The 15,045-nt window shown below is 43.4% G+C and overlaps 1 protein-coding gene across 1 annotated transcript; it reads right to left on the bottom strand.

Moving 5' to 3' along the window:
- Positions 1-1,291: 1,291 nt before the first annotated feature.
- On the bottom strand, positions 1,292-14,296 carry LOC132814913 (nuclear receptor subfamily 2 group C member 2-like; the record flags this gene model as incomplete). Its single annotated transcript, XM_060823610.1, has 3 exons — positions 1,292-1,576; positions 2,671-2,776; positions 14,159-14,296. Coding segments are annotated over 3 exons (413 nt in total), but the record flags the coding sequence as incomplete, so codon positions are not given.
- Positions 14,297-15,045: the final 749 nt, after the last annotated feature.

The following is a 15,045-nucleotide window of genomic DNA, read 5'->3' as shown; positions in this document are numbered from 1 at the left end:
AGTGTGTGCAGTGAGTGCAGTGATTCTGGATCAGTGTTTGCAGTGAGTGCAGTGATTCTGGATCAGTGTTTACAGTGAGTGCAGTGATTCGGGATCAGTGTGTGCAGTGAGTGCAGTGATTCGGGATCAGTGTGTGCAGTGAGTGCAGTGATTCTGGATCAGTGTTTGCTGTGAGTGCAGTGTGTCGGGATCAGTGTCTGCAATGAGTGCGGTGTGTCAGGATCAGTGTCTGCGGTGAGTGCAGTGATTCGGGATCAGTGTGTGCCGTGAGTGCAGTGATTTGGGATCAGTGTGTGCAGTGAGTGCAGTGATTCGGGATCAGTGTCTGCGGTGGGTGCAGTGTGTCTGGATCAGTGTCTGCGGTGGGTGCAGTGTGTTGGGAACAGTGTCTGCGGTGGGTGCAGTGTGGCGGGATCAGTGTCTGCGGTGAGTGCAGTGAGTCTGGATCAGTGTCTGCGGTGAGTGCAGTGTGTCGGGATCAGTGTCTGCGGTGGGTGCAGTGTGTCGGGATCAGTGTCTGCGGTGAGTGCGGTGTGTCGCGATCAGTGTCTGCGGTGGGTGCAGTGTGTCGCCATCAGTGTCTGCGGTGAGTGCAGTGATTCGGGATCTGTGTCTGCGGTGAGTGCGGTGGGTCAGGATCAGTGTCTGCGGTGAGTGCAGTGTGTCGTGATCAGTGTGTGCAGTGAGTGCAGTGTGTCGGGATCAGTGTCTGCGGTGAGTGCAGTGTGTCGGGATCAGTGTCTGCAGTGAGTGCAGTGTGTCGGGATCTGTGTCTGCGGTGAGTGCAGTGTGTCAGGATCTGTGTCTGCGGTGAGTGCAGTGTGTCAGGATCAGTGTGTGCGGTGAGTGCAGTGTGTCAGGATCAGTGTGTGCGGTGAGTGCAGTGTGTCGGGATCAGTGTCTGTGGTGGGTGCAGTGTGTCAGGATCAGTGTGTGCGGTGAGTGCAGTGTGTCGGGATCAGTGTCTGCGGTGAGTGCAGTGTGTTGGGATCAGTGTCTGCAGTGAATATGCTTTGTAGAGTTTAGACTGTTGTGAATGGGTTGTGTAGGGAGCAGTGTCTGCAATAAACCAAACGTGTAGAAACTGGAATCTGTAGTGAACGGGATATTTAGGTGTCTATGGAGTGGAGATACAGTGAATGAAGTGTGTATGGAGCTGTGTGTTGGAAACGGAGTTTGCAGTGAGCAGAGTGTGCAGAATAAGGAATGTGTAAAGAGCACAGTGTGCAGTGAGCTGAGACTGCAATTAGTGGAGTATACAGGGAGTGGAGCATACAAGGAGTGGAGTATGCAGTGAAGATGTTATTTGCTTTCTGATAGTGCAGTCCAAGCTGTGCTCTGCTCTCCCGCCAGTCATTGATGGAGCTGTCACGTTTAATGATGAGCTGAAGAAACTGTTCGACAGGGTTAAGTGCCAATGATTTGACTGTTGTATTCCGCAGTTTCCATTCTCAGAATATAAGGGATGATACTGTCAATCTGAACATTCCCAATCAGTCCTGTGAAGAAGAGCTCCTCCGTGATGCTGGAATTCATCAATCGAAGAGCCGGCAGGCGGAGAAGAATTCGGGCCAATCTGTCAAGTGAAACCAACGTTAAGTGATTCAAAACCTTTTGTTTTCACTTATCTATCCTGCTCATTTTAACAACATATTGATGCTTTAGGCTGCATGATTTTAAAATGAATGAACTGATTCCCCAATCCTCACATTTTATATTTACAGACAGCTGTGCTGACTCTACCACTCACTGTATCCCAACAACTCTGAATCAATGCTCTCCTTATTTACAATGTTACCTTACGTTTTCAGCCTCACCACAGGTGTCTCTTGTTATTGTTTAATATTTGACTTAATAATGGCATAGAAAATAAAAGCAATTTTAGGCCATTCAGCCCTTTGAGCCTTCTCCATCATTCAGTATAATAATTGCTGATCATTCAGCTCTGTAACTTGTTCCCACTTTCACCCCATTGAACCCTTTAGCCCTAAGAAATATATCTAACTTCCAAACATTCAATGGCCTCCCCCGGATAAGGATATAAGACTGTGAGCGCTGGTTCTGAATTCCCCTTCTTGCATCTATTCTCTTTAGCCTTGTTAATGTTTTACAGATTTCCATTAGATCCCTTCTTATTCTTCTAAACGCCAGTGAATATAATCCCAAGTGATCCAGTGTCTCTTCACACATCATCCCAGGTATCAGTCTGGTAAACCTGCACTGCAATCCCTCCATCATCACAACAACCTTCCTGAGATGAAAAGACCAAAATTAAACACTATACTGCAGGTCTTGTCTCACCAAAGCTTGTCTCACTATATATTCGCAGCGAGACATACCTGGTCTTGTCCTCAATTTGTCTCAGTATGAAGTGCAACAACACATTTGCCTTCTTTACCACACTCATTGGGAAATACCATTTCAGCTGCTTCCCCATCTCTTTGTTTAAATACAGAGCTCTCTGCCAGCTAACTGCTCTTTCCTTTAAATCACTCTCATTGATCCTTGAAGTAATTGATTTGAGGCGATTTCTACACGATCTACTTCATAAACTGTGTCAAGAGCTGAGCTAATGAAATCTACAATTCCTGGTATTCTCAGTTCAAAGCACCATTTCAGACCAAACCTGATGCTGACTGTTGTGAGAATAGGGAAGCTGCTAGATCCTACCTGTAGCTATCTTCAGGATATGTTTTTTGGACATAATCCTGCAGCTCCATTTGTGCTTTGCCTTGAAACTTTCCAATTTGGCTGGTGCTATTGAGACCTGGGTGATCTGCAGCAGAACAGTAAAGGGTCAGTTAATAAGTATGGAAGAAAATCCTCTCATCTCCACAAAGAATCTTGATTTCTGGAGTAAAATGTGAAATGAACACCAATAGCAAGAGATAAATGGCTGCATATTGGGAAAATGTAAAATGATGTATTGATGCAAAATTACACTAATTCTCAACTGTACCAAGGCAAGTTGATATGTTGGTTTGGGGTTTGTAAGTGCAAGAACAGAATAGAAAAGAGTTTCTCTCAAACTGAAATTAGGCCTCAGCTCGGAGCCATGGAAATAATTCTGGGCTCCAGACATCAGGGTTGATGGAAGAACGTTTGAGAGGAGTGGCTTGTGACCAGAGATGAGGAACTTCAGCTATGAAGAGAAATTGTTTTGTTTGTTTGGAAGAGAGGTGACCTGCTGACATTTTTTTTAAACATGATGAGAGCTTTTAACGGAGCTAATAAAGCTTTCTTTCTATGATCGAATTATAAACCAATATCATTGACAAAGAACCTAGATAGGAGATGGAGAGAAATCTTTTATTTAAGACATGTCAGGTGTATTAAGAATGTGTCACAGAGTCACAAAATGATACAACATGGAAAGAAACCCTTCAGCCCTTTGTGTCTGTACCAATCATCAAACACCTATCTACTCCAGATACGCACTAATCTCTGGGTGAGAAACTTTTTCCTCAAGTTCTCTTTAAACTTTCCTGAAATCTTTGCTGAAATCTATGCCCCCTAGTTATTGATCTCTCTACTAAGGGGAGACATTTCTTCCTATCTACCCTTCATAATTCTGCACACTTCAATCAAGTCTCCATTCAGCCTTCTTTGTTAGATGACCAGAGACCATATAAGGTAGCAGCACAGGTACGCCATCTAGCTCATTGCATTCGTTTTACCATTCAACGAGATCATAGCTGATCTAAATCTTCAAGTGCACTTTCTTGCCTTTTCCCAATATTCATGATTCCTCACTGATTGAAATTTGTCTACCTCAGCTTTGAATATACTTAACAACTCTGACTCTACAATCCCCTGCAGCAAAGGATTTCAGAGATTCATTGTCTTCTGAGTGGAGAAAATGCCCCTAATCTCTGTCACAATCGGGTGACCCCCTTACAATAAGCTAATGCCCTCTGGTCTTAAGCTCTCCCACAAGGGGAAGTAACTTTTCCACATCTACCCTATCAAATCCTCTAAGAATCTTTATTGTTTCAAAAAGATTGCTTCTCATTCCCCAATGAGCAGTATGATGATATGAATAAAGGTGCTAAAAACTTTGGTGAAGAAATTGCCAAGTCTAGATGGGACACGTGCTAAATTGTGGACGGAGATAAAGGACCAATTCGCAGAGCTACTGACAGAAATTTCTGAACACAGGATTAGTTCCAGGGTCGTGGAGCATTGCAAATGTGACACCGTTGTTTAAGAAAGGGGCAAAAGATAACCCAGGATGTTGTCAGTTTGACATCAATAGTGGGAAAATTGATAGATGACATAATACAGGATACAGTCAATGTACTGTATTAGAGAAAAATAAGTTAATACTAGACAGTTAATATGGATTTGTCAAGGGTAGGCCACATCTGACAAATTTAATCATGTTCTTTGAAGAAGTGATACAGGTAGTAGATGGGTTTATTGTTATAGATTTGTATATTTGGACTTTCAGAAAGCCACGTAGCAGGCTGGTTAACACATTAGAAATTATTGGAAGCAATTCTGAGGGACAGAATTAATCTGCATTTGGATAGGAAGGGATTAATCAAGAACAGTCAGCACGGTCTTTTGGAGAGATGTCATGCCTGGCCAATTTGATTGAACCTTTCAAAGGGATGATCAGGTATGTAGATAAGGGAAATACGTTTGATGACACTTACTTGGACTTTGGCAAGACTTTGTTAAGGTCCTGCAGTGGAAACTAATAGCAAAGTTAAGAACTCATGGAACCCAAGGAAATTTGGCTAATTGGATCCACAATTGGCTTAGTGGCAGGAAGCAAACGGTGATGCTTGAGGGATGTTTTGCTGAATGGAAGTATGCGTTCGCACGGTCAGTACTGGGGCCCTTGCTGTTTGTGGTAGATACAAATGATGACTTGAATCTAGGAAGGTTGATCAGTATGTTTGCAGATGTAAAAATATTGCAGACAGATGATAAATGGTGAGAAGATATCTTAAGATTACAGGACGATATAGATGGCAAATGGAATTCATTCCTGATAAGTGTGGGGTGGTGCACTTAGAATCAGAGACTACAGAAAAGCCCTTTCCGCCCAGCAAGTCTCTCCTGCCAAAGCGACACAAAATCTACACCGGCCCTATCTTCCAGCACTCAGCCCATTGTCTTGAATGTTATGACATTCCACGTGACCACCCAAGCACTTTTTAAAAGTTGTGAGATTTCCAGCCTCAACTACTCTCCCTGCATTACATACCCCCACCACCCTCTGTGAGAAAAAGTTTTCTTTAAGTCTCCACTAAACTTCCTGCCCTTCACCTTAAAATTATGCCCCATTACTATTGAACTTTTGACTAATTGGAACTTTCTATCTACCCTGTCCATGTCCTTCATAATCGAATACAACCTCTATCAGAGTCCCCTCCTCAACTTTCTCTGTTCCAAAGGTATATTTGCATAGGCTTGTGAGTTTCCATTATCAAGAGAGATTGTACAAACTGGGGCTGTTTTCCTTAGAGCAGTGGAGATTGAGAGGGGACATGACTGAGATGTATAAAATTACGAGGGGCATAGATATGGCAAATAGGAAGAAACGTTGGAGGGATCAATGCCCAGGGGCCAAAGATTTAAGGTAAAGGTGGAAGGTTCAGAAGGGATATGAGGAAAAACATTTTCATCTTGAGGGTGTGGGAATCTGGAACTCATTGAACATGAGGGTGGTAGAGACAGAAACCCTCATAACATTGAAGAAGTATTTAGATATGCACTTATAAAGCAAAGGCATATAAGGCCATGGGCCAAGTGATGGAAGATGAGATTAGAATAGTTAGCTGGTTGTTTTTGCCTGCTGCAGACTCAATAGGCCAAAGGGCCTTTATCTGTGCTGTAGACCTCTGACTCTTATAAATTGTAATATACTACCTAAGGAAAACATCTAATTCCTCTTTATAACTGAATCATTCCAGCCAAGGCAACATCTGGTGAATCTCCTCTGCATCCCTCCAGCGCAATCACATCCTTCTTGTCGTCCGGAGACCAGTCTGCAAACAGTACTCTAGCTGTGGCCTCAATATTATCTTATGCTGTTCCATCACAACCTCGCTGTTCTTGTCTTCAATGCAAGTAACCCTTATGCCTTCTTAACCACTTTATCTATCTACCTATCCTGTTGTCTTCAAGGATCTATGGTCATACACGCCAAGGTCCCAATGATCTACTGTACTTTCTAGGATTCTACCATTCAATGTGTATTTCCATATCATAGTTACGAGTATGTTCACCAAACTGGGAAGTAGATTTATAGACATTTTGTCCCAAGTAGGTGACACCTTCACTGCTTTGGAGCTTCCTGTAAGGTGCTGCTGTACTGTGTCTTCTGGAATTTATTTTGTTCCGTTCCTGCTACTTCTGGTCGCCAATTCCGGTTGGTCGTTGAGGGGGTGTTTGCTGATGGATTCCATGATGAGCACCATGCTTCTAGACATTTCTAGAAGCAAGGCGCTCATCCACAGACTCTATTAACAAACACATAGTCTAAATCCAATATACCAGCCACCACAACGACTAACCGGAATTGGAAGCAGCAGGTATGAAGCTAAGGATTCTGGGTAATCCAAGATGGAGGATGGAAAAAATTTCTGGCTGTAAGACCTGCTCCTTCTTTTGAGGTATTTTAGGTGTTGGAGGTGATTTTCCCGAATTCCAGGAGCAGCAATTGCTGTTTTATATGCTGTTGCATTGTTTTGGAACTTTGGGAAAAAAAAGTCAAAGCAACAGCTGTTTTAAAAGGGAGAAGAGCAGACAAAGGAAGCACAGGACAGTGCAGGAGAGAGAGAACCTGCACAGTTTCCGTCTTTGCTGTTTGAATTTGTGTATCGCTGGACATCGGAGTGCATCTGGGAAAATTAACAAACAGTGAAATTCACAACTAATCTTGGAGGAACTGTTGGGCGAAGTTCACAGCACAGAATCAAATAAGTTAATTGTTGTTTAAAGTCTATCCAAGAGAAATGCTGTATTAGTGAGTACAGTGGGTTCTTTCTTGATTATATGTTTTTGGAGATAAGTCTCTTGATTAGACTTAAAATATAAGCCATAGCTATTAATTTAACCTGGAGCAGTGTTTGTGGAGGAATAAGACGGTGTTATTTTCTGGGTCTGTAGATTGTGAAGGAGCAAAAATGGCCTTTGCAGTGATATGTACTTCTTGTCAGGTATGGGAGTTTAAAGAGAGTTTAAGGGTTACTGTGGATTATATCTACCATAAATGCTGTTGGATGCGAATCATATCAGATCGAGTGGATCGGTTGGAGAGACAGATAGAAGCGATGAGGAATTTGCAACAGCAACAGTATATGATGGATGGCAGTTATAGGAAGGGGGGAAAGTCTCAGATACAGTCACATAGATGGGTTAACTCCAGGAAGGATAAGAGAGGTAGGCAGCTAGTGCAGGAGTCTTTTGTGGATATACCCATTTCAAACAGGTATGCTGTTTTGGAAAATGTAGGGGGTGATGGATTCTCAGGGGAACGTAGCACGAACAGCCAAGTTTCTGGTATTGAGATTGGCTCTAATGCAACGAGGGAATACGTCGACTTCCAAGAGATCAATTGTGTTAGGGGATTCTATAGTCTGAGGTACAGACAGACGTTTCTGTGGCAGCTGAGAAAAAGCAGAATGGTGTCTTGTTTTCCTGGTGCCAGGATCAATGATGTCTCAGAGAGGGTGCAGAATGTTCTCACGGGAGAGAGGGGCCAGCAGGAAGTCATTGTCCACATTGGAACCAACGATATAGGAAGGGAAAAGGATGAGATTCTGTAGGGAGATTACAGAAATTTAAAAAGGAGGTCCTCAAGGGTAGTAATATCTGGATTACTCCCAATGCTACGAGCTAGTGAGGGTAGGAATAGGAGGATAGAGCAGATGAATGCATGGCTGAGGAGCTAATGTATGGGAGAAGGATTCACATTTTTGGATCATTGGAATCTCTTTTGGGGTAGAAGTGACCTGAACAAGAAGGACGGATTGCACCTAAATTGGAAGGGGACTAATATATTGGCAGGGAAATTTGCTACAACTGCACGGGAGGATTTAAACCAGTAAGGTGGGGGTGGTGGGCCCAGGGAGATAGTGAGGAAAGAGATCGATCTGAGAACAGAAGTGAGTCAAACAGTCAGGGCAGGTAGGGACAAGGTAGGATTAATAAATTAAACTTCATTTATTTAAATACAAGGGGCCTAACAGGGAAAGCAGATGAGTTCAGGGCATGGTTAGGAACATTGGACTGGGATATCATAGCAATTACAGAAACAATGCTCAGGGATGGGCAGGACTGGCAGCTTAATGTTCCAGGATACAAATGCTACAGGAAGGATAGAAAGGGAGGCAAGAGAGGAGAGGGAGTGGCATTTTTTTGATAAGGGATAGCATTACAGCTGTGCTGAGGGAGGATATTCCCGGAAATACATCCAGGGAAGTTATTTGAGTGGAACTGAGAAACAAGAAAGGGATGATCACCTTATTGGGATTGTATTATAGACCCACCAATAGTCAGGGGAAATTGAGAAACAAACTTGTAAGGAGATCTCAGCTATCTGTAAGAATAATAGGGTAGTTATGGTAGGGGATTTTAACTTTCCAAACATCGACTGGGACTGCCATGGTGTTAAAAGTTTAGATGGAGAGGAATTTCTTAAGTGTGTACAAGACAATTTTCTGATTCAGTATGTGGATGTACCTACTAGAAAAGGTGCAAAACTTGACCTACTCTTGGGAAATAACGCAGGGCAGGTGACTGAGGTGTCAGTGGGGGAGCATTTTGGGGCTAGCGACCATAATTCTATTCGTTTTAAAATAGTGATGGAAAAGGATAGACTAGATCTAAAAGTTCTAAATTGGAGAAAGGCCAATTTTGACGGTATTAGGCAAGAACTTTTGAAAGCTGATTGGAGGCAGATGTTCGCAGGTAAAGGGATGGCTGGAAAATGGGAAGCCTTCAGGAATGAGATAACAAGAATCCAGAGAAAATATGTTCCTGTCAGGGTGAAAGGGAAGGCTGGTAGGTATAGGGAATGCTAGATGACTAAATAAATTGACGGTTTGGTTCAGAAAAAGAAGGAAGCATATGTCAGGTATAGACAGGATAGATCGAGTGTATCCTTAGAGGAGTATAAAGAAAGTAGGAGTATACTTAAGAGGGAAATCATTAGGGCAAAACAGGGACATGAGATAGCTTTGGCAAATAGAATTAAGGAAAATCCAAACGGTTTTTACAAATATATTAAGGACAAAGGAGTAATTAAGGAGAGAATAGGACCCTCAAAGATCAGCAAGGAGGCCTTTGTGTAGAGCCACAGAAAATAGGGGAGATACTAAATGAATATTTTGCATCAGTATTTACTGTGGAAAAGGATATGGAAGATATAGATTGTAGGGAAATAGATGGTGACATCTTGCAAAATGTCCAGATTACAGAGGAGGAAGTGCTGGATGTCTTGAAATGGTTAAAGGTGGATAAATCCCCTGATCCGCTGTACCCTAGAACTCTGTGGGAAGCGAGAAAAGTGATTGCTCGGCCTCTTGCTGAGATATTTGTATCATCGATAATCACAGGTGAGGTGCCGGAAGACTGGAGGTTGGCAAACATGGTGCCACTGTTTAAGAAGGGCGGTAAAGACAAGCCAGGGAACTATAGACCGGTCAGCCTGACCTCGTTGGTGGGCAAGTTGTTGGAGGGAATCCTGAGGGACAGGATGTACATGTATTTGGAAAGACAAGGGCTGATTAGGGATAGTCAACATGGCTTTGTGCATGGGAAATCATGTCTCACAAACTTGATTGAGTTTTTTAAAGAAGTAACAAAGAAAATTGATGAGGGCAGAGCAGTAGATGTGATCTGTATGGACTTCAGTAAGGTGTTCGACAAGGTTCCCCATGGGAGACTGATTAGCAAGGTTAGATCTCATGGAATACAGGGAGAACTAGCCAGTTGGATACAGAACTGGCTCAAAGGTAGAAGACAGAGGGTGGTGGTGGAGGGTTGTTTTTCAGACTGGAGGCCTGTGACCAGTGGAATGCCACAAGGATCGGTGCTGTGTATTCTACTTTTTGTCAGTTACGTAAATGATTTGGATGTGAGCATAAGAGTTACAGCTAGTAAGTTTGTGAACGACACCAAAATTGGAAGTGTAGTGGACAGCGAAGAGGGTTACCTCAGATTACAACAGGATCTGGACCAGATGGGCCAATGGGCTGAGAAGTGGCAGATGGAGTTTAATTCAGATAAATGCGAGGTGCTGCATTTTGGGAAAGCAAATCTTAGCAGGACTTATACACTTAATGGTACAGTCTTAGGGAGTGTTGCTGAACAAACAGACCTTGGAGTGCAGGTTCATAGCTCCTTGAAAGTGGAGTCGCAGGTAGATAGGATAGTGAAGAAGGCTTTTGGTATGCTTTCCTTTATTGGTCAGAGTATTGAGTACAGGAGTTGGGAGGTCATGTTGCGGCTGTACAGGTCATTGGTTAGGCCACTGTTGGAATATTGCGTGCAATTCTGGTCTCCTTCCTATCGGAAAGATATTGTGAAACTTGAAAGGGTTCAGAAAGGTTTACAAGGATGAAGCCAGGGTTGGAGGATTGAGAGGCTGATCAGGCTGGGGCTGTTTTCCCTGGAGCGTCGGAGGCTGAGGGTGACCTTAGAGGATTACAAAATTATGAGGGGCGTGGATAGGCTAAGTAGGCAAAGTCTTTCCCCAGGGTGGGGGAGTCCAGAACTAGAGGGCATAGGTTTAGGGTGAGAGGGGAACAATATAAAAGGGACCTAAGGGGCAAGGTTTTCACACAGTGGGTGGTACGTGTATGGAATGATCTGCCAGAGGAAGTGGTGGAGGCTGGAACAATTGCAACATTTAAGAGGCATATGAATAGGAAGGGTTTGGAGGGATATGGGCAGGGTGCTGGCAGGTGGGACTAGAGTGAGTTGGGATACCTGGTCAGCGTGGACAGGTTGGACCGAAGGGTCTGTTTCCATGCCGTACATCTCTATGACTCTATGGCTCTAAATGACTTCCACAAGACACAGTACAGCAGTGCTTTACAGGAGGTTCCAAAGCACTGAAGGTGCCACTCTGACAGAGGGTAACTCATCTGCAAATCACCTTCCCAGCTTAGCGAACATACTCATAATTACAGCAACTGGCATCCGAGCTACAAATCTTTCCACAAACCTTGTATCCCCATGTCTTGTTAATCCCCCCCGACCAAAATTCATCGCCTCACACATTTCACTATTACATTCCAGTTTCCACTGTTCAGCCCATCTACCCAACTCATCTGTATTGCCCATAAACTAAGGCTTCTGTCCTCACTATTTACCACAACACCATAATGTGTCATATGCAAAAATTCCTGATCAAACCTCCTACAGTAAGGTCTTGATCATTCATGTACACAGAAAATGGCAGGGAACTTAATACTGACCCCTCTGGTGGGCCACTGGATACAGCTTGCAGTCACAAAAACATCCTTTTATCATCATCCTCTGTCTCCTGCTATTCAGGGAATTTTAGATCCAAATTGCCAGATTTCCCTGGACCTCTCATGCTTTTACCTTGCAAGGTCTTGTCAAAAACCTTACAAAATACATGTAGGTCTATCCATTGCCTGGCTCTCATTAACATATCGAGTCCGCTCCTTGAAAATCTCAATGAAATTATCACACCTGATCTTCCTCTGACAAAGCCTTGTTGATTAATTAATCCTTATCTTTCCCTCATCAAGTGAAGATTTTTCTGGTTCCTTATAAGATATTAGTTCAACCTACAGTTCCCTAGTACCACCATCTTGAACAACCACATTAGCTGCCAGATGCCATCCAGTTCTCTGGCATGTCTTGTGTCTCTGCTATGTCTTGTGTCTGGTCAAGATTTGAAAATTAATGTTAGAGGCCCTGCAATCCTGTTAGGGCGGCACGGTGGCACAGTGGTTAGCACTGCTGCCTCACAGCGCCTGAGACCCGGGTTCAATTCCCGACTCAGGCGACTGACTGTGTGGAGTTTGCACATTCTCCCCGTGTCTGCGTGGGTTTCCTCCGGGTGCTCCGGTTTCCTCCCACAGTCCAAAGATGTGCGGGTCAGGTGAATTGGCCATGCTAAATTGCCCGTAGTGTTAGGTAAGGGGTAAATGTAGGGGTATGGGTGGGTTGCGCTTCGGCGGGTCGGTGTGGACTTGTTGGGCCTGTTTCCACACTGTAAGTAATCTAATCTAATCTAATCTTCTCTCTTGCCTCCCACATCAGCCCTGGATACATCTCATCTCAGCCTGAGGACTTCTCCAATTTTAAACCCTCTTAAGTTGTTAACAATTGAGAGGGAGAAGCTATTATTTGTTTAAGCATATCACAAACCACTTCTGTGATTTCTAGAAATATATCATTCTTTACTAAAGTACTCATTTAAAACCTCAGCTACATCTCTCAGCTCCACGCAATTTGCCACTTAGGTCCTTAATGGGCCCTACTCTCCCATATTAGCCTCTTGTCCCTAACATACTTGTTATTATTTACATAAATGATTTGTAGATGCGTATAGGAGGAATGGTTAGTAAGTTTACAGATGACGCCAAAATTGGTGGTGTAGTGAACGGTGAAGAAGTTTATCTTAGAGTACAACAGATTTTGATCAGATGGGCTGGGTGGCAGATAGAGTTTAATTTAGATAAATGTAAGGTGCTGTATTTTGGTAAGACAAACCAGAGAGAACTTATACACCTAATGTTCGGGTCCTGAGGAGCACTGCTGAGCAAAGAGACCTGAGGGTGCAGGTTCATAATTCCTTGGAGGTGGAGTCACGGGTCACAGGTATTTGGTTCACTACCTTTATTGGTCAGTGCACTAAATATAGGAGTTAGGATGTCAATGGCTGCTAAAGCTACTTTTGGAATACTGTGTTCAATTCTAGTCTCCCTGCTATAGGATGATGTTGTTAAATTTGAAAGGATGCAGAAAAGGTTTACAAAGATGGTGCTATGGTTGGAGAGTTAGAGTGGTGCTGGAAAAGCACAGTAGGTCAGGCAACATCCGAGCAGGAAAATCAAAAGCCCGAAATGTCGATTTCCCTTCTCCTCTGATGCTGCCTGACCTGCTGTGCTTTTCCAGCACCACTCTAATCTAGACTGATCTCCAGCATCCGCAGTTCCCACTTTCGCCTTGGAGGGTTTGAGCTGTAGGGAGAGGCTGAATAGGCTGGTACGTATTTTCCCTGAAGCGTATGATGTTGAAGGCTGACCTTACAGAGGCTTATAAAATCATGAGTGCTTGGATAGGGGGAAGAGCCAAGGTCTTTTTCCTAATGGCAAAGGAGTCCAAAACTAGACGGCAAAGGTTTAAGGTGAGACAGGAAAGATATAAAAGGGACCAAAGGCGAAACCTTTCTGACGGAGTGTGGTGTGTGTATGGAATGAGCTGCCAGAGGAAGTGGTGGAGGCTGGTACAATTACAACATTTAAAAAAGCATCTGGACGTGTACATAAATAGGAAGGGTTTGGAGAAATATGGGTGAAATGCTGGTAGATTAATTTAGGATATTTGGATGGCATGGAGTTGGACGAAAGGGTCTCTTTCTATGCTATATAGCTGTACAAATTCATGATTCTAAAATTTCTTGGAATTTTCCTTTAATTTATCCAGGAGTGTTTTTTCTTGCCTACCCTCCTATCCCCACTCCCTGCCCCACCCCCCACCTAACTTCCTTAATTTATTTTCAAGTAATCTTCTCTCCATGTACCTCCAGGGCTTCTGGTGCTCTGAAGCCTTGGTATCTACAATAAGCCTCCCGTTTTCTCCTTCTCCAAACCTATACACTCCTGGATGGGGGACCCAGTGTAGGTTCTTGTCTCAGAAAAAAATGAGCAACATCCTCTGGATGTTTGTTATAAAGCTAGGTGAAGGTCAAAGGTATCAGATAGCACCACAGCATAACAGCTCCATCTGGTTAATAAGGTAGCACTTAGAGCAATCCTATCCAGAGCCATTGACCAGTGGAGATGCTAGCCTCCATTACTTGTCAGTTCACCTGACAGATAGTCTCAGCTGAGCTGCCATAGTGAAGAGGAGACAGTTCGGCCCACAAAATCAGAAACTAAAGTGACCAAGTCACTCTTGCATTACTCTTGGTTATATTTTAATAATATAGAAGCCTTACCAGGACTGAAAAGAACGATAGCCTTGAGGTACGCATACTCGAACCTATCGATACCCAGCCTGGCCATGTGGTTACAGAACTCCTGCAGCTTCCAAATGTGTTCCATCACCACTTTCACTCTGTCTGCAGAAAGCTTGTCTGTCAAAAGAGAAACAGCTTTCAGGACTAAATCCAGTTATCTAACAGCTTACCACGATCATGAGTTTAAAAACGGAAAATGCTGAAAATACTCAGCAGGTCTGGCAAAAAGAGGGGGATTTTTATGAGGGGGACAGGTTATTAGGAGATGGGAGAATTCTCAACTCTGCGGATATTTCTCTGTCGGGGAGGATCTGAGTCACGGGTTGGAAAGTAGTTGGCCAACCAGCTTGGCAGCTGGTGAGGTTGCCACAAGAGCGAGAGAGAGAACATTGGCCTGGGTATAGTGATGTATTTCCTATGTTTATATGAAAGTCAGGTCCTCAAACTCATAGCCCACATGCCCCTCCATTTATCTTGTAGTCAAAATGTCCACCATTTCTTTGCTTTTAAAATCATTCTCATCAGTTATCAATGAGCTCTTATTGTCTGTGACCACACTTCTCTCAAATATAAATGTTGGAAATATTGTGTTGATTTTACTATCCCTCACAAGTTTCTTATCATACTCCCTTCTCACTGTTCTGATACGTTCGTCATCCCTTTCCTCGTTTATCATCCATTGCTGGTTTTTTTTTCAGTAGGCACCTATATCCTTGTACAAAGGAACTTTAATTATCCGAAAACCAACTATCCAAAAATCGGATAATCCAAAGAAGATCTCAAGATCTCGACAAAAACATTACGTCAAAGACGTGTTTCCAATAGTGACCGCGTCTTTTATTTACAGTGATTAAACAGGCATTGTC

The sequence above is a fragment of the Hemiscyllium ocellatum genome, unplaced genomic scaffold (genome assembly GCF_020745735.1).
Source record: "Hemiscyllium ocellatum isolate sHemOce1 unplaced genomic scaffold, sHemOce1.pat.X.cur. scaffold_962_pat_ctg1, whole genome shotgun sequence".
NCBI classification, from domain to species: domain Eukaryota; kingdom Metazoa; phylum Chordata; class Chondrichthyes; order Orectolobiformes; family Hemiscylliidae; genus Hemiscyllium; species Hemiscyllium ocellatum.
The sequence above is the reverse complement of the archived record's forward strand: the minus strand, read 5'-3'. Positions and strand labels throughout refer to the sequence as shown.